The sequence below is a fragment of the Pezoporus wallicus genome, unplaced genomic scaffold (genome assembly GCF_028554395.1).
Source record: "Pezoporus wallicus isolate ANWC-B61680 ecotype Strahan unplaced genomic scaffold, APGP_CSIRO_Pwel_v1 scaffold_3294, whole genome shotgun sequence".
NCBI classification, from domain to species: Eukaryota; Metazoa; Chordata; class Aves; order Psittaciformes; family Psittacidae; genus Pezoporus; species Pezoporus wallicus.
In genome coordinates, this window is record NW_026635478.1 from 5,228,787 (window position 1) to 5,255,503 (window position 26,717).

Below are 26,717 nucleotides of genomic sequence, written 5' to 3' on the forward strand. Positions count from 1 at the left end.
GTATGTGCCTACAGAGAAATGTGGTTATTTGGGAAGTATCTTAAATAATTTCATTTCACTCTGTCCTGCTTTTGATATATACATATATGCCAAAATAAAGAACTTGCTTTCTGCCTCAGTGTTTCTTTCTTAAATAATTGTTTATCAAGATGGAACCCCACACCACCAGTCAGATAGGACAATCTTTATGGAAGTACAAGGGGACGTCAGGCTGCTTCCAAGACCTTCTAATTTGCTTTTTATAGGATTAAGAGAACTGAATTAGTTGCAGGGGAAAGAGACAGAAGCAGGAAACTATGCAACTGTAATAATTTGATCATGCTAAGTAGCAACAGTTTCCACTGCTATTAAATGAGATGAAATATCCTGATGGGGAAGGTCAAGAACTGAGAGAGGCAGAAGCTGGCTATGCTCTATATAATTCATTTTTCTACCATCCTCCTCACTCCTGAGCTCATCTCACTTGTTATGTGAAAAAGGGAAAATTTTCACCCGTCATCCATTCAGCTCACCCGGCCTCAAATCAGGAACAGCATTTTCAGATTAGTGCTTTGATTTGAGAAGGCTTTTTACTTCTTTTTATGCAAACACCGGTGTGCGTTTACATCACAAAATACATTTCAAAGTCTTGTGTATATACTTTGTATCTGCAGCAGAGAAAGAGATTAACACCTGGGAGTTTTGTGTCATCTACAGGAATATTCCTCCCAGTGAAAGTAAATTGCTGTCTCTAACGCATACAGCAAAGGCTTGACAACGTCTTGGGACTGCCAAAGAAAAATACTGAGATGAAAATAAAGTCTGAAGATAGGCCTGCATGGTAACAAATAGGGCGTTAACCAAACCATTCCTTTCTTCATCACTCAAATGATGAGAGACCAGACCAAACATCCTACTTTGTTCTATTTTTTGATAAATACAGCCTTACATAGAAGGGATTTTAACTGACTGGGAACATCATAGGGTCTGGAATGCCTGAGCTGCTGAAGGTGCACGGACAGGAAGCAAAATCCTCTTCTCACTGCCACCTCTTTAGATGTTTCTTGGAGCAAGAAAACCACTTGGCACAGCAACAGCAAGATTTTAAAGTTTTTTCTGGAGCATAAAAGCAACCTGAACACACACACACAAGCAGAAACATCAGCTTCACAGGTCCATTCACACAAGCTCGGACAAGAGGGAGGAAAACTGGACAGTGGTCAAGGTGGTGAGTGCCGGGAGCCTAGAAGCCCAGAGGCAGTATGAACCCCTGCGTGGTACAAAGGGATATGAAGGGATGACCACCCAACCCTCACACCGGCTCCCCAGGCGCTTTTACAAGCCATGGGACACCAGGACCACGCAGCTATTGCCTCAATCCACACCTCAAGGCACCGCGGGCTAAACTGCGCCTTCCCGCCAAGACACCACGGGCAGCCTGCCTGAGGCGATGAGGCGAAGCAGCGGCTCATGGCTGCCAACCGCCGCATAGATAACAGCCTGGACGAGGCGACAGTCATTATCCTTCACCGGGGCTGCTCATTATGCTCATTGCCTGGTGCCTCCCCCAGGGCGTTAATGAGACTCGGCCCCCGGCCCCATGGCTCTGCTCTTACCCGACCCTTCGAGCGCCCACTCCTCGTCCGCACCCGCCCCGTCCATGCCGGCTCGGCGGAAGCACCGCCGACCTACCCCAGTTAATGTCTCGCCCAGCAGCGACCAATGCGCGGGCTGCGGCTGCCGGCCCTGGCAGGCTCATCAAGGCCACCTGGGCCGCCAGCTACCCAAGAGGCGAGAGCGGGACCAGGGCTACCTGGGAGCCTACCTGCGGCCGGGAGGAGCCATCCCCTGCGGGCCGCCGTGCGGGATGGCGCCTGCTCGCCCTCATTCGCAGCGCGGCTGAGGGGGGCCGGAGCCGGTCAGCGAGGAGGGAGGAACCTGGTCCTCGCATATAGAGTACAGAAGGGCCTCTGGCACGTCTGAGGGCACCTGAAACAGCATGAGGTCCCGTAATGAGAGGGCTTAAATGTCTCTAATAACACACCTTAGAAACCCAGATGCTACAGAATTGGATCGTTTAATATGAATGAGATGAACCTTGTTATCTTTTCTTGTGGGCTGTCAGGAAGGCAGATTCATTATTTCTTTTATGTGCTCTGGCCACAGTTGTTTAGCGGTGCTTCACACTCTCCATGAAGCGGTGGCTGAGTGGTGCTTCTTGACTTTTAGGTCCTGTATTCTGCGTCCTTTCAGTGCTTAACAATTCTTAGAGAAAACAAGGTTCCTAACAGGGGCACCAGCCAGTTGGTGATCTCACACTACTGCAAGTGTTGTCATCTGCCCAGGTAACCAGCTCTGTGCGCTCACCTGTCTACACAAGATGAAGGGCAGGTGTGAACCAAGCCTGGTGACTGCCTTCTCACACTCAGTGGGTGGAGAGACCCGTGCTGTAGCTTGGGTAACAATGATTTCAGAAGCCAGACCCTCTGCTCTTGCATTCTCTGTGTACAGCTTTCCTAACTACCAAGTGAAGTGCAGCTGGCTGTGAATACAAGTTGTGTGTCTGCAAACAGCAAAGACGGTGCTTGCTGGAAGAATGTGATTTGCTTAATTGTCTTCTGCTGCACCAGGACAAAACATCCTTCATCCCTGTGTTGTTGGTGGCTCAATATCTCATTGCTGGCATGGCACCATTCTACATATGTGTCCTGTCTTTGTTTCAAGGTTCACTCCAGCATCAAAGGTACTGCTGCTACAAATGCTTTCACCGGAGAGTAGTTTCACTATGTTAAATGAGCGTAACCTGAAACACATGTGACAGCATTTTGGAGGCAGTATAATGAAGATTATCAGTGCACCTGGCACAGCTACCAAATGCAATGGGATGTTATTGTGGCTAAACTGGCATTTAACTTGTTAGCAGCATTCATCTGACAAAATACAACTCAGATCTTAGAGGGGATGGCACCTCTTCAATATTAGATAAAAGCGCAAAGATAAAAATCACTAACTGCTTTAGAGGTTCCCGTTTCTGAGTAATGTGTTTATTTACTGAACTCTAGTCTTAATGTTAGTTTTTTTCTAGCTTTGTGAAAGAGAATAAGAACTCTGGAGAATACTTTATTTTCCTTTAGGAGGGACCAACAGAGGTCTCCAGGGCTGTGAGTTTGTGGTTGTTTTTTTTTAGAGCCATGTATATATTTATGAATGTCATTTGATTTTCAGACATAGACCATTAATTTTTCAGACTCTCAACAAAACTTCTTAAATGTAGTTCATTCTGTATTTCATCTTTGTTCTTACCACAAAAAAGAAATGAGTGTAATTGCCCTCTGAACACTTTCATTTTTTTCTATAGAAATACTGAATTCCTTCTGTTCAGATACACTATGTACCAGTCTCCACAGGTTCCTGTGGAAGCTGATGGTTTCTTCATGCTTTAATTTACAGCCAGCTGTTCAAGATACACTGGTATCTTGATACCAGCTGATCAAGATACACTGGTGTCTCTCAGACAGTGGTCCTATTCTGTGGACCTTCATTGGGGATTTTTCTAAAAATGTATGGGGATTTGGCTGACAAACTCTATGCTTGTATTTCTGCTTTAATAGTGATTTTCTGGGAAGTCAGGTTACCTACATTAGGTAATGCACAGCAAGATCCTGACTCATAATTAAAACCTTAATAGGATGCGGTGGGTATTCTGTCAACTTGATTTTTGTCTCCTGACTGTGCAGTTGTAAGCGATACTGTACTATTAAGTCTGTACAAACCAAGGAGATGTTAATCAGTTCCAAAAAGCATGAAGCAATTCAGGAGATTTGTTTATGGATTTTGGTGGTGGAATGGTGCTGGTATTAAAAATAGTGAAAAATTGAGGCCTATCTGAAATGTAAGAAGTTAAAGTAAACAGGGCATAAGCACTTAGAAGCATAAGCTTCTTTAAATGTTCCTAAGCGTACAAAAACTTGACAATGGGAAATAAAGGCTGTAACTGTGACAGGAAGACGTTAACCTTTGAGCTGACTAGTTATACAGTATAGAAGTGCTGTCAATCATAACAGTGGCCTTGAAGCTTTTCATCTGTCTCAACAGGTGAGACAATTAACAAGAAACATATGGAACTTAACATAGAAACCACCTTGGGAATCTTTAATGAACAATATGCCAGCTAGCTTTTGAGAGCAGAAGTTGAAAGAATAAAGAATTCCTGACTTTCAAGTATCTTAACAAGATGACTTCTGAGTGAAAATAGCAGTATGGCCTGCCTCCTCATGATACACATAGCAAAGATGAAGCTGATATGGATATGGGATGTCTCAGACTGGCACTGGGCACCACTGAAAAGACTCTGGCACCATCCTCCTGACACTCACCTTTGAGATACTGATATGCATTAATGAGATATCCTCTCAGTTTTCTCTAGATTAAACAAGCCTAACTGCCACAATCCCTCATTAGAGAGATGCTCCAGACACCTGACCATCCTTGGGGCTACTGGACCCTCTCCAGTAGCTCCTTGTACTGAGGAGCCCAGGGCTGGACACCGTACTTCATACGTGGCCTCATTAGGGTTGAATAGAGGGGGAGGATCACCTCGACCTGCTGGCCACACTCCTCCCAATGCACCCCAGGATACTCTTGACCCTCCTGACCACAAGGGCACACTGCCAGTTCATAGTTATCACTTTTTTCATTTCAGGTAGGCCTAACTTTTGTTCTTAGGTAGGAACCAGCTTCAGTTGGTCTAGGGGGAAAACAGTGCAGGCAGATTGTAGCCTGGACCATAGATTTAAAAGACAATCTCATTATTGCATCCTGTCTTACTGGTATAGTCTACTGAACTTCCATCTTCTGTAGGTCATCCCTTTAGGTCATCCCTCTGTAGGTCATCCTTGATATATTAATGATAACTAACACCACTAGGGAACCTGTAGCAGCAGCCACTTCAGGGCTGGTGTTAATGCCCTAAAGCTTAAGCTATGGATGGTTAAAGCAAGCTTTCTTCACTGCCTCTACTAAGTATAGCTATTTGTACTTAATATTCACTTATAGAGGAAATTTATATAGAAAAAATAATGAACATACTGAACATATATTCAGTAAATATTGAATTACTTACATTTGAGATGAAAACCTAAGTAACAAATTTATTTTAACTGGAGAAGTGCATGAGTTTATTAGGACTGAAAGCAACAGGTTTTTTAATCCAGCTAAAATAATTGATATAAATAGGCTGTAATAAGCTATACTAGATACACCATAAATGGAAATTAAAGGCAGAATGTTACAGAGAAAGAAAGCTAGAGATGTGAAGACAACCAATTCTTCAAATATATTAAATGCAAGAAGGCTACACATTGCTTTCTTTGGTGTATTGATTCTTCTACTTGATCTTGCATTGACTGAATGCAAACACTTTAACAAAGAAACAGTATTTTACAGTTGAAAGCATATCCTCAAATAGACAGGTTCTGCACAAAAGCAGGACTGCATGTAAACTGGACTTAAAACCAGAGAGTTCTAAAAAAGAACAAAGTCCCTGGTACATATTTTGACTTTATCTACAGTGGCTAAATATCTCAGTGTTTTCTATAAGTGTGCAAAATGGTGCATGCAATACCACGTCAGCTATCAGATTAAGAGCAGCAGGAAAGTGCCACTTCATTGCATATACCTAGTCATGGTTATTTTGTACAGGGCATGTACCAACACATAGAAAAATCTTCGTCAAAAGTCACTGTTACACTTTAGTGGGACGCGGAGTAAAACAGAATCACTTCAGATGGCTTATTGGGACACTTGTTCAGAAGAGAGGTGACCTTTGTGAAACAGATTCTTCAGCTTGATACCTCTTACGGTGGGGGAAGTCATCACAGTGGCTTCCAATAACTTTGCTTAAGTCCAGTGGATTTCCTAGTGCTGTCAAGGACTCTTCCCCAGTATGCCGAGACAGAGTTAATTTTAGGTAAGATGAAATGTTTGCCTATCTAAAAAACAGTAGACTTGCACGATCAAATAGATAAATTGTTCTAAGTGGCAATTACACTATGGAGATCAATACCATCAAGATATCAGGAGGATTTTCAAATGAAAAACTCTCAACTCTGTTGTGCTTTGCACTTAGCACCTTCCTTCTCAGGAACTCAAAGCTCTTAGTATACTAATACTAGCGAATTTAGCCTCACAACATCCAGTGAGGTAGGTAAGTTTACCCCCATTTCACAGATGGGAAGAATGATGCAGAATTCTGAAGTGACTTGCCCAAGGTCCTGCAACTTGTCAGTGTCAAAACCAGGAACATATTTTCAGAGGTCCAGATCCCAGATCTCTGTCCAATTGAAGTCCCTCCCTGCTACCACAAAGCAAGCAACACATGCAACTTTTTTTCCTCCTACTGCTGCCGTAGTCCTGGTGATACAGAGGAAGTGAATGATTTCTCCTGATTGAATTCCCACTTTCTTTGGCAAAAAACACCTGATTCTGTCAAAGTGCTGTATTATGCTCTTCGCAGAGGCGTTTCTTCTGAGGCACAATAGAAAAAAGATGGTTTCCCTGTGGCAGGGAGACTGTACATGTCCAAAGAGTCTTATTTCTTGCAGAAGACCTGCTGCTTGGCATTCTTCACACGTTGTTCCTCCTTCAGGTTCTTCTGTCGTGCATGTTTGCTGGAGATGAGTTCCACATGTTCCGAGGGGAACCAGCCTCTCTCCCGGTCTGAGAGCTTTACTCCTTCTATCCATCCTACAGTGAGGGGAAAAGCAGAACATGAGGCAAGAGTTAAACATTTTTTTCATTCTTCCCAAAAAGCCCCCTCCAAAAAGACCCTAACATCAAAGAAAGAGACCCCTTTCACCTTCCAAATAAAGTGCCTTAATGAAAATGAAGACTCTCTTCTCCTTCTGAACCTAACAGTCAGGAAGGAGAGGCTTCTTCTGAAACCTGATTGTGTTGTTAAAGTACACTACTACAGTAACTTCCAACCCATAATTTAAGATACCCATTGTTTATTCTGCTCACCATCATTGCTGTACTGCATAACCATGATGATATCTGCTTTCTCCAAAGCCAGCTCATCATTTTCCCGAGCCTTGTAAGTCTTTATGCATTGAACCTGTGGTGCATCTAAAGGGGAAGAAAGATCATAACTGTATACTAGAAAACAACAGTAAATGTGTGTGCATCAGCCCCAGAGCAGGTAGGGTATAAGGGACTGCCCAAACACTAAAAAGCAGAGAACTGGAAGGGAGGTTACAGGTCTTCTACCTAGTAGGAAGAGTAAAACCAGGTAAAATAACTGGCAGAACCTGGCAGTGAGAGAAAGCCCATGAGTATCTTCTTTATTCATAAAAAGACAAGTATTCTGCCTTGGAATCATTCTGGGATGTTCCACCTTGCAGTGACTCCAGCCCACCCCCATTGCTGTAGCAGCAGAGAAGTCTTACCAGGGCATTCCAGGAGGTCCAGTTCTCCTCGTGGAGGAGCCAAAGCAGAGATCCACCTCAACTTCTCACTGCTGGAAAACATCACCAGAGAGGTGTCAGGATCCAGTGTGAGGGATATCAGTCTGATGACTGGAATGGGTGTGTGTGCATACAGGTTTGCTTACAGGAGGGGTCAGGGAGGGGGTACTTAGGGGAAGCCAAGAAAGTGGAATTGGAGAAGGGAGATGGGAAATGGCAAAACTATTTTTGGAGGCTGATGTTATGACATAAGATAGTAGTACTACATGAGCAGCTATGATAAGAGAGAAGCAAGGTGGTTCATTAGGGTCTCCTTATGGGAAGAGGTTGTTTTTTTTCAAGTCCTCTGGTCAGCAGCTGCATTTGATATTTCAGCATTGGGGTAGCTGAGGGACAACTATCAGGCTCCTAGGAGGTGTCTGGCTATGGTAATGGGATACACTGAGGGTAACCTTGAGCTCTTACTGTGTCTCTGTACGAAACAAAAACTCCACTCTCTTTCCCTGGTAATTCTGAAGTAGAAAGAGGCGAAAAACATTTTTGTTTGTTCCATGCAGTTTCATCTCGCACTTCTCCCCACGCACATCTGAGAAAGCAGCATGATCAAACACAACAAAACGTCCACCCCTGCAGGTAAAGAAGAGGAAGAAAGCAAGAGGTTTTAAAGTGATGAGAATGACAAAGTGAGTTCACATTGTCTTCTGATGTTAGGAAAGCAAAAAGCTTTTAATGAATCTTCATCTATTCAGGCCTTAAGCTTTGTTCTTGCTAGAAGTCTCAAAAGGACAGAGAAGAGAGAGACAATTTAATGAAAAGGGTAGAAATACCAAGCTCTGTCCTGTCAGATTTTTTTCTTTTAGAACTTACAGCTTAAAAATAAAAACCACCCCCATAAAACCCAACATTACCAACCATTCTTTTAGTGTCTTGACAAACTAGTGATTTGCACATTCACTAGTCTTCATACTGTCCTTTAGGAAGCAATTTTTTACCAAGTAAAACTAGAATAATGTTTATTATTAAAGTGTTCCATATTATATTCTGCCTTTCCATCCCTATAAGTGTTGCACTTGCTCTAGGGACCAGAAGATATCTTATTAGTATGTTGTAATTAACAGTTGGTACTATCAGTTTCCACATACTCCTGTGATACTCACATAATGTAGGGTTAGGAGAGTGAGTTGACAAACGCTGCCACTTGCTGGCAGGCAGAGGGAAAGGACTCTCACCAAAGCACAGAGCCAGAAAGAGACAGGTATTTTAGAAGGGGCAGGAAGAATTGTGTTGAAGCACTCACTCCTTGGGCCGAGACAGGAGCAGACAGTCATTGAAAAGATGTAGGTAGATGGGACGGGTGGTGACTTTCCATTTTGGACTCAGGGTGTTGAAGTCCAGTGCTGTCAACTCACCACACTTCACAAGCCGCCTGGACTGTGAGATGAGTGGAAATATCTGCAGGGCAGCAATAAACATTTATGTCAAGCATGTACAAGGAAGTCCGTATCCATGAGTTTTGGATTTGCATTTTTGCCTTTCTCTAGAGGAAGTGTTCTTTCACCCCTCCAGCTAGACAGGTATAAGTCATGGTAGGCACCTTCAGCTGAAGGCTGATGTGAACAATTGGGTAAAGAGCTGACCTGTGTATGATACTGTGGTTCAACAGTTCTGTGTGTATTGGAGAAGAGAACAAAAAGTCAGTGCAAGTGACTTTGTGAGAAAAGAGAAAATAAACCAGGATAGAGCAAGGCCCAGGGAATGGATGAGCTCACCTTGCACTCAAATTCAATCTTCTGGCTGAGGTAGATCAGCTCTTCAGTGCTCTTCATGCGCTGGACATTTTCATTGCAATCCTTGATGAGCTGCAGAGGAAAACAATCAGTGAGGTGATAACAGAACTGCCTGGTGGGATCAGTACTACTCCCAGGAGCCCTTCAAGGGTCAATATAAGTGACAATTCCTTAGGCATCCTCCTGCAAAAAAGTATTTTTCCAGGTAAGCATACTGAACTCCTTCATACCTTCTTTCTTAAGAAAGGCATTCTTTAGATGAAGTCTCTGTGGTAAGTTTTAACTGGGATACTGGGAGGAATATGAGAGACATCTCTCAGCTGAAAAAGACTGAATTGCTGGTAATTTGGAAGCAGCTCTTACTAGATGCTCCACTGTAAAAACAGGAGGCCAGTTAGATAGACATCAGCCCTGATTTTCCATAACCCAGAGCTTGTTGCCAGTACCTGTGAGGACAGGACACAATGGAACAGAGGTGCTTCAGCCTAGAAGCTGCCTACATAGCCATCCTGAGGTGTTACAGGGCAGCTACGTAACAGCATCACAGACATAACACTGGCTTGAACACAGCCAGAGTCCAAGGATTTCAGCATAGGACATCTTGCCCCCCAATCTCAGACTCCACTGTATGCTGAGTATACTGGGACAATCACTTCTTTCACCTGGTTAGGTATACTGTGCTTAATGCATCCCAGGATACCACTGGCCCTTTTGGCTGCCAGGGCATGCTGTGACTCATGTTGAAGGCATCATCAGTCAATACCCCCAGATCCCTTTCTGCTGGGCAGCAAAATGGGTTGACTGCCTTACCTTTTCAAGTGCATCATATGCCTGTGTTGCTTGTACTTCCTCCTCAGATCCAGGCCGAGTTCTCTTCAGGATATTCTGTGTGAGAAAAGATTTTTTTCATAATGCAAACAGGGAAAGCTGGACACGTGTATCTGGGAGGGGTAGGAGAAACATGTCAGCTTCAAAGGAAATTAAAGCAGTGGTAGGTGATGAGATACGGAGATAGGAAGGCCAGAAATTTGAGCTGTAGAATGTCACTGATGAGCTGCATTGAACACAGCACCCCTAAAAATCTAAATCATATTTACCATCATGTACAAGTTACATAGCACAGGAAGCAACCACTAATCCAAGCACTAACAGCCTTACAAACAGAATCGTTCTTTGCCTGATACTCCTTTTCTGCTGTTAAAATAGGGCTCAAATAATCAAAAAAGAATTTCAGAGAAAGAGATCAAAATTAATTCATTAGGCATTTGCAGGTTCCCTGTCTGGAAGGCTCCTATCAGTCAATGTTGCAGGCAAAGAGTAGAGACAGGCTGCCTTTCAGAGAGCAGCCAAGGAACCCTTGCTTTGTTTTCGTAGCAGGAAGAAAAAAAAAAAAAAAAAAATGAAAATCAATACTATGTAAATCAAATGTTCTGAGTAGATTCCATAAAATATTTACTGGAGTACAACTGAGGTAGTGTTGCAACAAAAGTCATAACCAGTATACAAACTGCATTGTCTCACACAGGCTATCATGTTCAACTTATGGTGCTGGTCTAATGCACAACAGGCATAAATATGATGATAAATGGGTTTGTTTTTGCAAAGGCATATTCACAATATACACAATAGAGTGGCTTTAGAGCATCTTGCCAAACTTGTCACAGATGCAACATAAAGGGCTGTATGCAGTCCTTACACCCCATGCTTGGACTTTCAAACTTGAAGAAGGGTCATCTTGAGAACTAGGAAGCAAAGAACCACCACAGTTACCTGTAGGAGGAGTTTGAGTCGAGTGATGCGCTGGAAAGGGAGGATGAGGAAGGATTTCAGTGAGAGGCGCTGGCATACTGGATCACTTTCCAGTCTCTCCAGGACTTGCTGGAACCCTGCGTTTCCATTTCTGTGGGAGTGGTAAAGAAAGAAGACATCCAGGCATCACAGCAAATAAGTAAAGTCTTCCTACTATATTTCAGTGAGTGTTGGAGTACTCCCAACAAGTCAGATTTTGTCCCTGGGGCAAGAGACAGATGTTAAGAAGCTGCACCACTGCTAGTGAAGAGCAAGTATGGGTTTCTAACAGCTACAGGACAGCAGTACAACTTTCCTCTTTCCTCTTTCTGCCATAGCCCTCTGGAACAAGACTCAGAAGTAACAGCTGTATTTCTTTTCCCCTGCATCAGTATGGCACCTTTCAGAGAGACAGCGGTGGTTTGCATTCTTTCCTTACACTGAATGCTCCAGCTCCAGGGGCTGTGTTCGGGCCTGGAACCAGCTGCTTTCCCTCCCTTGCTACTCCTGAGAGGAGCTGCCTTTCCCCCAATGCCTCTCTTACCCCTTTAGACACAGCCATTGCCATCCAGTTTTTCATGTTGGGCAGGAGCACATTTTTATCTGCTAATGATATGAGAGTAGCACCAGCCATCAGAATAGCCAACTACATATCCTTGAAAAGATGGGGAAGAAGTTTGTAGGCCCAATAGAAGTTGTCCTAGACAATATCCTGGAGATCCCTTCTGTGTGGAACTAAGCCTTCCGTGATGGGAACAAATTGTGAGGCTACATCTTTCCCTGTCAGCAGCACCCAGAGATGGTGCCTGAATAGCCTGTTTGGAACAGTGTCTCCTCCTAGAATTAGCATAGTTTCATTGGGATTGGGTTGTTATGAAGGGAAGCACTGCAAGGAAACCTTTCTCAGGGTTGGGCCTGTGCCTGATGAATGCTTGGTTGTGCCACTGGGTACAGAAGAGGAGGGCAAGAGATCTTCCACTTCATGATCCAGAGCAAGAGAGACTGATGGTGTTCTCTGCCCCCATTTTAAAGACTCCTGGATAGCCACTTTAAACTTTTTCGGCAGCAGCCATATTTTTCTTAGTGATAGTTATGTCTGGAAGTTTCACTTTATCGCTTTCTGGTTCTTACTAACCTGAAAACCACAGTCTGAAAACCATTATCCAAGACAGCCTTCTGTAGAAGGCAGACAAAGAATGAGCTGCAATAGAATCAGGTATTAATCTTTCCCTTTCCAATGCTATGGGAGAGCAGCCTGCAGCAGCTCTGTCCTACTGTCCCAAATGCTACTGAATTGAAGAAGGTTCCTGCCTATTCTGGGGGTGTAGTAAAAGCAATGGCCAACAGCCTGTGATCACTTGCATTCCCCATCATTTGAAAGAGTGGATATTTGAGGTGCAGCAAGGAAGTAAGAGGGGAAAAAGGTGCAACGAATGAATAAACTCACAGTAACCGCTGGAAGGTCTGCTCCTGGTATGTCTGGTTTGTTACATATGGTAGATACACCCTGCGGAACTCAGGGGCATGCTTCAGAGCCACATCGCACACATGGAAGGTGAACATGTCCTCTTCAAATTTCTCCTCCAAGTCAAAGAGGAAACTGCAGCACATGGTTGCGGTAACATAAAAGGAGAGGGAAATACCAGTGTCATTCAGTAAAGCAGGAATGGCTTCAGTCCTCCAAAATCCTGATAGCCCACATATAAGCACAAGACAGCTCTTTACTTCTAGAGAGAACACAATGCCTGTACCATGACAATTTAAGGCTAGATAGCAGGGAAGCAGCAGAGCAAAAGACCTCTGCTCTTAAGAGATCACACTTTTAAAGAAGTTGTCAGGAAACAACTGAAAATTAAGATATCACCAGAACAATCCCACTAGTAGAAATGGAAAAGATAACAGCAAACCTTACTACTTTAGCAATATGTGTAGCCAAGCCTTGCAGGAGAAAAGCAGAACAGAATCCTACAACATACAGGATTCCTTGCATGTGGTGTCATGTCTACATTTTTATGACTTACGCTCAATTGATTCACATTAGATTCTGTCAAGTGATGGCTGTAACTCAGTCTTTTTTTTTTCCTCCGCTCTTTTTTCTTCTTTGGTCAGGGCTTGTGCAGCTGCTTCTTTTGTTATGTATTTGTCAGGAGCTGCACTTGGTTTGGACTGAGGTCTAGTTAGTTAAGTTTAGTTGTAGTTGAAGCCAATAGCACATGGCTACAGTAGCGTTTTGAACATTTTGATCTCCTGCAATGAGCTCTGTGCACAATTGCACCATAATATCCAGAACTTAACACCAAGATTTACATTGCCCTGTCACCTAAAGAGGTGAACATTCCTTGAAGGGCATCATTGATATGCAGTCACGAAGTGTTACATGTGTGCATCTACCTTGAAGGCCAGTGAACATGCAGAACAGGAGTGAGAGATGCTACTGATGGACATGATGGGCTGTGTCTGTGGTTCATGGAGGGTGTTAGTCCTGGAAGCAGAGGGCCACATCTCACCTTGCACTGACATCACGTACATCCTGAAGGCGGGAGAAGAGCCACTGACGCTCTTGGTTGGTGAGCATTGCCTGGAGCTCTGCTGACCGCTGGAAGTGGTCCACTGCCACGTTTAAACTGCGCAGGTACGAAGCCTCAGACATTATCAACTCAAACTTGGCCTTGAGAGAGAAAAATCAGGGAGCACAGCATCAGCAGACTACATGAGTCTGTGAGGAATCTTACAGACAGGAGACAGGGGCAAAACAAGAAAACCTCCCAGTGCATGATGTAAGTAGTATTTACAGAAGAGAGGCTTTAGGAATGATAAGCATGCCATTATATATAGTCTGTTTGTCTTTCTTTAGAAGACAGACTTGCGGTGTGACTTAAAACAAATACAGCTACCTGCTCTCATTTTACTTTTTATTTCCCCTCCCCCCAACTCCACTTTACTAGGTTCCCACAAATTTTCCACCATCTGCATCACCCACATTTTTTTTCCTTCCTCATGTTTCCCATGCTGGTTTTTTGCCTTTCTCTGGGTCCTTCCATCCACTTCTAAGTTCCTCCAATTTTCCTTACTCAGTTTCAATATGTATCATTTTGCTGAACCCGTCATCTTCCTGTTTTCTCTCAGCCCTGCAGCTCACACAGGTCAATTCAGTAAACTCACACTCTACCACAAAAACTACAATTCACTGTGGTTTTATTAGCATCTCTCATAACCTTGTGTGTGGAGAATGATGGAAAAAACATTCCTTGTTTTATCTCATTCCAATTCCCCATGTCTGTTTTCATGAAATTACTGATATAGTCCAGAGTCCTTCAATGCTCCTTTTCTCTACCATTCTGAACTTCAGCACTGGGTAGAAGTGACCTCTGCATTCAACCACCTTCATTCCCACATCAGAATACTTGCTCTGCACTTTAACCACCCCCCTTCTGGGGACTCTTTTCTTCACTACAGACCACCCATCTATCTTGTGAGATGTGTCCATTACCTCTTGCAGCTTTTGCTCATCACGGGACATATTGAGAAGCATTCTGCTGCCCCGTATCATGGGGATGTCCTGCCAGAGGGACGCGTTAGATGAGACTGACAGACGCTGCAAATATGAGTCCTGGGGAGACAGCACTTTCCTCCGTAGCCGTGGGGAACTTGGAAAACTTGACTCTATATCCTCTGAGAAAGAATCCACTCTCTTCTGGCTTTGAATGGCCTTGTTCAGCACCACATCACTGTACTCCTGATACAGCAATCTTGCTGTGAATAGAGGCATATACATTCATAATTTTTATAGAAGATACTTAACCCTCTGCTTCAATCTGGAGAAAATTCTATTACTGTCTCATATTAGGATAACTGAATACATGAGACCACGTGCACCTGCTATAGCGTGCCTGAGTGTACTGCACGACTCTGGTCTCACTCCCTCCACTGACCACCACGCTCTTAACACTCTCTCCTTCCTACCATGTGGCAGGAGCCCATCTCCTTTATGCTCACTCCAAGGGTGAGAGTTGATGGAGGAAAGGGGTCTGCCACAGCACTTCAGGCAGAAGGTACTTACAGGAGTTGATCAGTTTGGAGTGCCGGCGCTTGAAGTTCTCCATTGCATCTGCAGGTTTCTTCTCTCTATGAGAGAATAAAGATTTGGAAGCAAAGAGCGAATGAAGAGCACAGCACCAGAGATGGCTTATCCAAATCTTAGTAACAGACCTGTCATATCAAGAACCTCTCTTTCCAACGAGCTCAAGCCCCACATACTCTGCCTAACAAAGTTTGGCTTAATGGAAACACTGTCCTAAAGGGACAGAAACACTTCTGTTGCAATGGGTTCCTCACTCAGAGGGCACAGACTGAAACATAGGCTTATGTCATTTTATTATAGTCTTCTATGCCTTATCATCATCTTCAGTCCCTCAGAAACAATGGAGAGCATCAGGTGTCCGTGCTACACAGGGGTGGGGCAAACTCTAAGGTGTCCTTGAGAGACTTACCGCAATATAACTGTCTCTGAACTGACCGGTAGCTCCCTGTGTGACTTGTGAGCTTCTTCCTCTGAAGGAACAGTAGGAATTTCTGCATATAAGGCAAGTAGAAAGAGAACACATAGGTCTGTTTTTAGAGTCAAGCTACAACCCAATAGAGATACCACTCATCTATACGCTACCTAAGTGGTGGTCTTGGGTTGGAGTACTGATATCCTCCTAAACTGTATTTCTGGGTCAGAAACATTCCAGTTTTAATAATCCTTAACATTATTTACACTTTACATCTGTTACTTAGCCACATCTGCATATAAATACAAAGGCTGACACTTTCAGCAATGACAGTAACTCAATGAACTTCCTTTTCCAGTTGTCCAAGTGAAGATGCTGCTCCAGGCCTTATCATCAGGTGCTGCTTCTCCCCTTTCAACACTTCTGGCCACACATCAGAGGATCAATGGACCCAAAGTCATTAGTCATATCTGAGTCTTCGACTTTCTTTTGTGGATGTTGAGCCCCAAAAAAGTCTTGGTGACTTCTGGGGCAGAAATACTGGACATCTAACAAAGTCACTCCTGTGAAGAGTCTCACAAGGGATGCAGCCTAAGAATGAATGCTGCAATCCAGTTCTCAGGTTTATGTACTATGTGAACATTCACAAACAGCTGCTCGAGTGATCTTCTGTTTACGTAAAATGGGGATAGCGTGGATTTTTCTTTTGCTTTGTGAGGGAGTTAATTCAATAAGATGTGAAAAAATTATATATAAAATTTGTTGGAAGCAGAAGGAGTTAAAAAACCCAAAGACTGAGCAGCAAGTATGGGTCAGGGGAGAGACAGTACTGCTGCCTTGAACATTTTAAAATTTAGAACTAAAAATTTACAGGTCAAACACATGAACAAATCTTGATTCAAGTGCTGCCAAATCTTTTACACCCCTCCACGCTCCCCTCCTTTTCTTCTGTGCCAAAAATCTAGCATGTTGTACAGCTTGGAAAATAAGCTAAGTAAGAGCTCAGAAGAAGCAAATATATTTAAAGCTTTTGTAAGGTATAATAAAGAACAGACACACATCACAACAGCAATACTGTCTGAATAAGCTACATTACAGAAGATGCATGCTGTTGTTTGTGACATTGGTGATTTGGCTTCTATGCAAGTTGGGACCTTGGATATGACAGATTTGTGTTCTTATCTGTAATCTCAAAACCTACATTCTCAGGAAGATCATCTCTTTCAGAAGGTCAAATCTGAATCTCGAGGTGCCCTTTGCAAAATAAAGGGAGGTAGCACCTAAACAAGGAACTAAAACGTGGTAACAGACACGGGGTACTGAGGGTGTGTGCATGCGTTTTGCCTACTGCTTGGAAACAGGCTGCTGCAAGTGCAGCAAAACGCAACGGCCACGTGATGGCAGCAAAGATGATGAGCAGAGGCTCTAAAGCGAGCCCCACCAAGAAACTCATTCCTGCAGATAGGCCAAAATAACCCGTGTTACTGGGTAAGGGTGACAGATCACAACACACGGAGATGGGACAAGAGGAGAAACTGGATGCGCCATTGAGGGGTCAGGGATTGGTGAAGCGTGATAAGCTCTCTGTTGCATATGTCAGAGCTAAACGAAGGGACTGAGCCCCAGAGTTCAGGCCTATTTGAGAACAAGCAGGATACACTGGTTCCAGGATAGCAGGGAGGAGCTAGGGGAGAACTGGGATGGGGGAGCTTGAGACAGTACAGCATGGGGGCTACAGGAGTATTACCAGCAAGGCACAAGAGCAATGCTGAGCTCTCAAGCTGTCATGCCTATCATATTGCCTATTTAATTTAAACCTAAAATTCTGGTATCTGCAGTAAGTCTGGGGAGTATGGGGAGGGAAATGGAGGAGAGGACTCACCCTGCAAGATGTCTGGGGGTACTGACATCCTCTTCAGGCCCTGACGGTGCCAGTCCTTGCTTTTTACTCGGCGTTTAATCGGGTGTTCTTGATGGGCTGCTGGCTCCTGTGCAACGACCCCGGTTGTTTTTTTGTCAGGCCAACTTGATGATTTTTCCAAGGGTGAATGTCTGCGCACTTCCTCCTTTGGCTGAGCAACCAAGTGGCGTTCTCCCCCTTCTCCTTCTAGCCTTTGCTTGACCCTCCTCTCACCTTCCATTTTCTCTGTGATTGCTAATGGAGCTTTGATGTTCTTTGTGTCCATACCAAAGATGCCTGCCTGTTGTTCCCATTGCAGATCCCCAGAGACGTCCTCCTCTTGGCAGGTCCTTCTGGTGGTTGGTGGTGATGGAGGGCTGAGCTGGAGGAAGTGGATTGGATTGGTGAATGCCAGCATTGGAAGTGGCTGTGCAGAGTTTCTGTTCTTGGAGCCTGTGGATGTTATCAGGCCTTCCAGCGAGGGCCACGAATGGTCGTCAGGTGGGGATTTTCCACACTGCATATCCATGTGCTGGTACACTGTTTCAGAGCATCCAGCCAATGCTTCATTTCCAACAGCAGAAAAGCTTTTGGCTAACAAACTGACCCCTGAGTCATCAGAAGTCTCTGTATCATGGGTACCTGAATCACCAAGCTCCCACTCTCTAGTTAATGGAACAAGGTCATCTTCTGCTACATGGTCTCCATCAGAAGCAGAGGCCACAGTGTTAGAATCAGACACAGAGGTGGCAGTCCGTACAGAATGGCTTATAGCAGGGTGAATGGACAGTAACTTATTATCCTCCATACCGCAGCTGAGATGTGACATGGAGTAGATTACAGGAGCCAGTGGCTGGTAACTTTCAAGGGCTGGAGGTTGAGTAAGGTGGTTTGCATAAAATGCAGGGGCCTGAGCTTGACGGGGTCTTTGGACAATGGAAGGAGGATGAACAAGCTGTTTGGCATCAGTCTCAGACACCAGAGGTAGGCTTGAGTGGGACACATGGGACAGAGATTGTTTTGGCTGGTTCATGGCATGGACCATATCTTCTTCAGAAGGCCAAGTGAGGTTGCTCAGGACTCTGGAGATTCTGGATCCAGGCTCTTCTTGGTTTACACTGCAGTCAGACTGATCAAGTAAAGGCATTTGTTGTGCTTCATGATCCACATTTGCTTCCATTTCTTTTCCTTGGATAATGGCACTTTTTTCTGGGGGGGTTTGCTGAACTGTCCCTGGGTGGTTCAGGGGAGTGGAAGTCCTGCCTAGTGTTTGTAGTGGTTCCAAAGGCCCTGCAATGATATCCAGAGTCCTCCTATCCTCAGGAGGGATTCCCTCTAGAGGAAGGCAGCTCGTGCACATTACAGAGAGAGAAGATGGGCCACTAAGGTCTTCGTGAAAGCTTTCCTCAGAAGTCAGGAGTTGATGTGAAGCATCAGCCTCTCCTGGATCAGTACTCCCAATAGCAGTTTCTTCCCCTGATGTTGGGTCCCACACTTGTACAGAAGCAGCATCTGGCTTCTCTAATGAGTCTAGCAGTTTGTTCAGGTTAGAGACAGGATGGTCCTCAGGAGCCACAGAGGCTGTTCCACTACCACCCTCTTGCTGTGTGCCAGATGTTGAAACCACAGAGGTGAGCTCTGAGGGTAAAGCTGGAATGAAGTCCTGAAGCTCAGCTTTTCCCAAATTTTCTGTAATAGGATGAAGATCCATGGTATCAGGTAGCTCTAAATTCTTGGTACCAGAGGAAGGGTGTGCTGTAACAGAAGTCTCTGGATCCTCTGTGCTAGAAGATGCTGCCACTCGTCCATGGGGTGGTGCATCTCTTTTCTCAAACCTATGGACACCCTTTCCATGTCCATCACTGTACTCATCCTCCCTACCCAGTCTTGTCCTGTCATCCCAGTCAGCTTCTCCAACATCCTGACCACCAATGGAAAACCGGCCAGAGTCTTCCAGGTCTTCTGCCTGGTCAGAGATGTAGCATGTGTGTGGAGGCACCACTGGAGTCTCACCCCCTGGGTTCAGGTTATTTGAGGACAGAGGGCTAACCGCAGGTGGCCGAGACCCACAACCTGCTTCTGCAACATGAGCTTTCAGCAGTACATCACCAGAATGCTGATCCCCAGAGACACGTTCCCCAGGAGGAAATGCTGATCCTGTTTGCTCAGCCAAGAAAACATTCTCCAAACCACACAAGTCCATATTATGCCTGTGAACAGAAGATATCTCTGACCCAAAAGCTGATGATAAAGCCTCCAGCTTGAGCTTTTCCCTCTGCTGTCGCTCCTGCTTAATTTGTTCCTTGTTTTTCTGATCTTTGGACTCTGAAGATTTTCCTCCTTCTGGCAAATTCTGCCCTTTGCACTCCTCTTCCTGCTGAAGTTCTGACACTGCCTCCTCCTGTGCTGGTTCCTTATGCTGTGAAGTATTCACTTCCTCATGTTTTTTAGCAACGTCCTTTACTTGGAAGGCACACTCTGCTGGAGAGGCTGGTCTGCCCTCTGTTTTTCTGTGATCATTTTCAAGATGAAGGCATTTAGAAGTGGATGAGTTTTCTTCAGGAACCATTACTGTTCCCTGGTTTGTGATGATAGTGCTATTTCTTGTTTCACCAGCTGAGAAGTTTCCTTCTGCTTGTAGTGAACTTTCTTGGTTGTCATCTCTTAAGGTGGAAGACAACTGATGGGAAGAGGAAGACTCTATGTTCTCTTCTAAACTCTTGAGTGCTCTTACACTTTCCTGAGCATCTTCAGAAGTGTAAGGTTTAGCCATGCCCTCTACTGCTTCCTCTGAGGTAGGCTGCTCATCAGTTGCTGGTGCCACTTTTTCGCTGCTTTGCTTTTGCTCTGCACCAGCATCAATCTCCTGCAAAGAATCCGTGGAGATCTTATCCAGAAATGGTTCAGCCTTATAATGCCCCTCTGAAACAGTTTTACACACCAACAAGCACTTAGATGTCTCTCTCTGAGAGGAAGTGGCATCAGCCAAAGGAGATTTCAGATGATGGGCCTGAGAGTCTGAGCCATGAAAAGCCAGTTCTGCCTGGCATTGAGAAAACTCAGCGCTGAGGTCCACAGCCTGCAGGATGGCATTGCCAGGGGCCAGCCCATCCTGGACTGTCCTGAGAAAGGAAGAGTCCTGGTTGCTTTCCAGGTCAACCAGCGTTACTTGCTGAAGTTTCAGAGAACAATGCAGTTCACCCTCCTCTAAAAGCATTTCTTCTTCCAATTCTGAGACTCCCTTTTGAGGCTCTGCATCACCTTGCTCTTGTTCCAGTCCTGCTGGCATTGTTTGCACAGGGTTAGAGGGTCTGCGCAGCATCTCTGCTGCTTTCCCTGGAGCAGCAAGGCAGTCTTTGGGAGTGCTGAGCTCTGCTCCTTTTGCAGAGTCAGACATGCTGGTGTTCATTTTGGCTGAGGCACAAGGGGCATGATGCTCTCTTTCGACTGCTGTAGAATCCCAAGCTTCCCCAGTGGCGCTGCTGGCTTCTGGGGGAGTGGTACCTCCCTCACTGGTTTCTTCAGACTCCATCAGTGGCACATCCTCCTGAAGAAAAATGCATTTTTCTGTTACTACTACAGAATGATATAGTGCACCACATTGGCTTAAAGAGACTTTTAAAAACAGGTACTGATGCAGCTGAGAAAAAAACAGCTAACCAAAAACATACTTAGTGGGTCATAAGAGTTGGGAAACAAATACCAAGACCAAGAGTAGGTAAACACCCAATGTAAGCTTGCAGAGTAACAACAAAATAAAACTACTACCGTCTTTTTAGTTTTACATGCCAATCCAGAAAGTGATTTTGGTCAAAGAGCAGAGATGGTGACCTCTCTGAAGTAGCTGCAGTGCAACTTTAATTATTAAATTATTATTAATTATTCAAGCGTTGGCAATGACTAGCTATCTCAAACTCAAAAGGGGATACTAGAAGGCATTCAGAGAATGAGAAAATCAAAGTCTCCATTAATTTTGGTGGGGCATGGTGGATGAATACTCATGAACTCTTCTAGTGGCTAGCTAAGTCTTAAAAGATCTCTGATTTCTACAGGGAAAAGCTTATAACTGGAGCTGATGGCTCTCTCTACAGACCTCTGTGTATGTGCAACACAAGGCTTTACTGAAACTGATCACAAGAATTGATTAACAAGATATAGGAATGTAAGAATTTGATTAACAGGTAACTGGGACATATCACAAAACATGAGATATTTGAAGGCTGTTAAAGACATGGTACCTCTGGTGTGTGTGGACATACCCATGGACTACAAAGAAAAACTACATCATGATTTCAGTCCACTCTTTTAAGGAAGGGAAAAAAAAAAAAAAAAAAAAAAGAAAAAAGTCATCTTAGGATTGTTGGACAGTTTCCCAAAGGATATAGTGGAATTTCCCATCCATTACTGCATTTGAAGTCAGACATGACAAAGCACTGGGGAATGTACATTTGGGAAACGTCTGTGAAAGGATGGTGGAATCTGATTCACCGCTTTAATCTTTCTGCCTTCTACCATGACCAACAAACCGTACCTTAAAAGACATGAGAAAGAGACAAACCTTAGTTACTTCCCCTCCCTTTTCTTTTGCCTTTGGAACACCTTCTCTAATATCCCAGCCTGTCTTCTCTATTCCTTGTCCCCTGCTTATCAGAAGTGGCTTATAAATTGCTGCTTCAGGCTGCTTCACATACAGTGGCAGTCATACCAGAGCTTGTAATTTAGTCCAGAAGAATCTGCTGCAATGTGCAGCCACAGTCAGACTTCCCCTTGGATAAAGCTTCAGCATTCTCCTCCTTCATCCTCTCTTACAGACGTCAAAGACTCCAGACACATAGTCCTGCATCTTATGGTCAGAGAAACCATTCCACATTTCTTCAGGTAAAAGCCTGCTAGCTGTTTAGCAGCAAAGGAAAAAAAAAAAAAAAAGCCTCAAGGCCTGGCTCAGGACCCTTCACAAAGCTCGTGCAAGAAAATATTCTTTTTCTTGCTCAAAACAGACAACCTGATCTTTCTTCCTCTCGCATTCCTAATTTCCCTATGACTTTAAAGATGGCTTTTTCCCCCGGTTTTTGCTGTTACGGAGCACGCGTGACAATTTCAACTTGGGAGACTCATAAACATTGAAAGAAAAGTGGATAGAAACATAAATCTTTGAGATCAATACTGATTTCCTTGTGCTGAAGTGGCTCTATAGTCATAGCTTTTTGTGATCCCACACAGAAAGTAGTGAGCAGTTGTAAATAGTTGTAACTTCAACAAACAGTACGTTTCAAAGAGATATGTCCATTCAGAAAGCTCCCACAGGGCTTCTGCCACATCTTACACTGTCAGCTAACAGTAAACTACTTTGGTGCTGCCAAACTGTGTTCTGAAACTGTTGCACATGGGAAGGCACAGGACTGTCAGGAAGAAGCTCCAGCACAGAAACAGGAGAGCTTGACAAAGCACAGAAAGCAGCAGGGTCATAAACTTGTAGACACCTTGTCCAAGACAGGACCAACTTTACTTACATTGAGCCCTCCTTTACCAAATGTTCCATGATCATATCAGATCACTCTTGTGCTACACTGCTCTTTGTTCTTCTGGTTACCTGAGCCTCCCATACTACCCAACTAGAAAAATACTACTTCTCACACCTAATACAGACAGCTTTCAAAAATGGGCTCCCCAAGAGCAGAAAGACTGTTTAGGGACGCTGGTGATCTTGGACATGAGCTGATGGCTCAGAAAGGTTTACTAGTACTAAAGACAGGATGGCCTATAAAAGCTTGAACAGCAAGATCCTCAAACTCAAGCCCACACTGTGAGAGGAAGAACAACTCTTGCTCACTGTGCTGTTACGGATGTATACAACACTAAATTTCCTCTAATTAAGCTCAAAGACCCAGTTTCCACTTCCCTGGCTCTGTTGCAAGGGATTTGGACAGGTGAAAGGAGAAGCTTAAAGCTGCATTTGGATTGATTCCATGATGATACTAGGAGACAGAGGGAGTTGCACAGCAGATCAACATTGGAAGCTGCCAAGTGAGATTTGTCTCATCATATTATTGCCAGGTGTTTTGCACACCTCAGGGAGAGCAAGAGAGAAGCTTTGGGAAGTTTGCAGGGACAGGCAAACTTTCTGCAGAGACACTGGGGGAGGACTTACACATCTACTCAGGGAAGCAGTTCAGCTCCTGCTTGCAGGCTGGTGCACTGTCGTGAAAGATGCAGATGTCTCTGCAATAAGGATTTCGTGGAGATGGGAGAGGAAATAGTAAAACAAGACTGACTGTGTATGACTTCACATATAGAGGAGCTACGTACAGGAGCCCAGTAGCTACTAGAAGAGACTGTCTGTGGAGCACTGCCATGATAAGCTCCCACTGCAGGTCAACTTGGTGCTCCACTACAGAGGGGCCCAGAAGACCCCAGGAGCTGGGTTAGACAAAGTAAGCTTTCAACAACATTTGCAGTATGGCCAGTAACATGACAGACGGCCTACAGGAACCCATCTGGCAACTGCCAGCCTCTAGCAAGCTACACAAACTCTCCCAGAAACTTCACCATGACCACGGTTGGGGTTTATCGATCTTTCACATCTCTCTGGATCAGATGCTGAGCTTGCTATCACTCCCTTGTATGCTGACACTATTTGTCAAATGAGATGATCTGTTGTCCCCTTGTGAACGTGAAGTTAGCCACGCTCTTCTCCCAAGAGGGCCTGGAAATCCAGGACTTCAGTTCACATGCACCTAATCTGTAGGTGATTCTGGGTGCACAAACACACTGCAAGCTGGAGACGTGAGATAGTACAGCTGGCCACATATCGAAATGAAAACAAAGGGGAAATGCTTGGTCGTACTGCAGCAGGAAGCACAAGAACTGAGAAGGGCAGGATGCAGAATGTGGCCAGGTGAGCAAAACAGGGCAGCAAAGCACTACTGGACAAATTCCTGCAATGATGCACACATCCATCCATGGCTTTCCCAGATTACAAAAACCAATGTCATACTTCCTTCCAGTGTGGGTTAATTCACCTGAATGGATATGACAAACACTTCAGGGTTTTAAATAGAAAGTACCTCAGCTTCCCTCCCCCACCTCCTCCAACAAGCAAGAAAGGAGAAATAACAAGTGCTATCAAGCACAGACAAGCCCTTCAGCTAGCCAGGAAACAAGGCAGCACAGAATTAAGTGGAGCCTCAAGATCTTCCTCCTCCAAAACAGGGGACAGACCTAGCTTTTGGTGTGACATCTTCACCCTCCCCATGCAGTACTGGGTAGCCTGGGCTGTGCTCCCCATCCCCTCCCCCTGCCCCAGGCACTGGGGAGGCCCACACACACAGGCTGCTGTGAGCACATTCCCGGCAGAGAAAACCCTGCCCTACATGTCACGGGAGCTGCAACAGCAGAGATGCTCCATAGCCCACTGGGCTGCCTATCAGTGCACCAAGCACTCCATTTCACCAACACAGCAGCAGGGGCTTCTGGCTGCGAGAGGAGAAATCCATTCAAAACCTTTGGGCAGCATGGACAAGGGCACTGATTTTCTTATGAAAACAAATGCTTTCCCAAACAACCCATCACTTGGTCCTGGAGAAGAGAAGGCTGCATGGAGACCTCATAGCAGTCTTCCAATACCTGAAGGGGGCCTACAAGGATGCTGGAGAGGGACTTTTCATCAGGGACTGTAGCAACAGGAGAAGGAGTAATGGGTTTGAACTTAAACAGGGGAAGTTCAGGTTAGATATAAGGAGGAAGCTCTTTACTGTGAGGGTGGTGAGGCACTGGAATGGGTTGCCCAAGGAAGCTGTGAATGCTCCATCCCTGGTGGTGTTCAAGGCCCCACTGGACAAAGCCTTGGGTGACATGGCTTAGTGTGAGGTGCCCCTGCCCATGGCAGGGGGTTGGAACTAGATGACTGTAAGGTCCTTTCTAATCCTGACCATTCTATGATTCTATATCCTTTCTGGTGTGGCCACATATTAGTACAGAAATGCTAAAGCCAGGTTTAAGTGCTGCAGCTCTGGCAGGAAAGTGCTCCACGTAGGCTGTAACAGCCACCCAGAGAGCAACAAGGCTTCCCCAAGCCCCTTCCTGATATTTCAGCTCGGCTTAAGCATCTCAGTCACACGGTTCAGATACACTTTAAAAGGAGCTGGGTCTGTGGGGCTAGCTCAGAACCTGCCTTTCTAAATACAAAATCCAGAGGTCTCTGGGAATTGCCACCAGTTACCATCTCTCTTGGGAGGACACAATTGCTCTCCGATTTGTGAGAGACTCAGGAAAGGGGTTGGTGCAACTGCTCTAACATAAAGCCTGCCCTACCACAAGTCTAAACTTTACTTTGATAGAGCTACTCATGCCATGCCTAGGCCTGCTTTCATATGGATGCTCCCTCCACATGAGAAATGCCCACTGCATGTATTCCTCTGCAAACAAATGGTTACCAATCCTCACGCACCACCCCGAGCTGCTCTATCACTGTACAGCTTATTGAGAGAGGTGAAGGAGTGGAATCAAAACTCTCGAGCTCAGGAAGAGATTACACAGGGTGCTACAGATAAGAATGAAGGAGGGAAATAATGTTATGTGGCCACAGCTCTGAGGGTATGGAGAGCAGATGGAGCTTGCTGAAGGAAAGAGCATAAAGAATAAGAAAAAGCAATCTAAAAAGGTATGTGTTAAATTAACGTAGGATGTACTGCTGTGCTAAACTGTCTACATGCTGTTAGCATTCTGGGAACTAGGAGCTGCTGCAAGTGTTTCAGGAAGGAGGAAAACAAAAACAAATCTGTCAAGAGTACCTGATCTCCTGGAAAATGCATCTGAGCTGCTACTGAAGCTTGGGAAAAGTGAACGAGACCTGCTGGTCACACCAGTGCAGACTGTTTGCCTGACTGCTTAAACACTCCCAGCAGCATCTCACTAGCTTTCACTCACAGTAGGCACACTCAAGCTATACTGAGCCTATTAATTATCTAATGATTCACTAACTGAGGAAAAAGAAAATAAGGATACCTTTCCTGCATTTGTTTCCATTTAAGTAGATTATAATACTTAATGCTAACAAAAAAAAAAAAGTGCCAAAGAAACATCAATTTGGGTTGAACAAAATTCCACCTTGGAAATTGCTACTGAACATCTGCCAAACAGTAAGTGAAGACTATGGTCTGGATGGCACATTGCACTTCCAAGAGATGCAGTAAAAATGACTCAGTCTCAAGATAAAATGGGGTCATCCATGTATCAGAAAACCCAGTTCACTTTAAGTAGACCTTAAGTATTACACTCCAAGCAGAGCTTAAGTTTTATACTTATAAAG

The 26,717-nt window shown here is 44.6% G+C and overlaps 1 protein-coding gene across 2 annotated transcripts in view; it reads right to left on the minus strand.

Annotated features, from left to right (window-relative positions):
• Positions 1 to 5,102: 5,102 nt before the first annotated feature.
• The window catches only part of ARHGEF5 (Rho guanine nucleotide exchange factor 5), a 35,027-nt gene continuing 13,412 nt past the window's right edge, over positions 5,103 to 26,717 (minus strand). For both annotated transcript variants that reach the window (XM_057426196.1, XM_057426204.1), the window contains exons 2-15: positions 17,393 to 20,957; positions 15,508 to 15,589; positions 15,078 to 15,142; positions 14,508 to 14,770; positions 13,525 to 13,685; positions 12,465 to 12,617; positions 11,000 to 11,129; positions 10,040 to 10,114; positions 9,212 to 9,301; positions 8,740 to 8,894; positions 7,908 to 8,069; positions 7,425 to 7,495; positions 7,000 to 7,104; positions 5,103 to 6,723 (exon numbers count right to left, since the gene is read on the minus strand). In XM_057426196.1, coding sequence (XP_057282179.1) covers positions 6,569 to 6,723; positions 7,000 to 7,104; positions 7,425 to 7,495; positions 7,908 to 8,069; positions 8,740 to 8,894; positions 9,212 to 9,301; positions 10,040 to 10,114; positions 11,000 to 11,129; positions 12,465 to 12,617; positions 13,525 to 13,685; positions 14,508 to 14,770; positions 15,078 to 15,142; positions 15,508 to 15,589; positions 17,393 to 20,942 — 5,217 coding nt within the window. In that variant the 5' untranslated portion in view covers positions 20,943 to 20,957 and the 3' untranslated portion in view covers positions 5,103 to 6,568. The remainder of the gene's footprint in view (positions 6,724 to 6,999; positions 7,105 to 7,424; positions 7,496 to 7,907; positions 8,070 to 8,739; positions 8,895 to 9,211; positions 9,302 to 10,039; positions 10,115 to 10,999; positions 11,130 to 12,464; positions 12,618 to 13,524; positions 13,686 to 14,507; positions 14,771 to 15,077; positions 15,143 to 15,507; positions 15,590 to 17,392; positions 20,958 to 26,717) is intronic.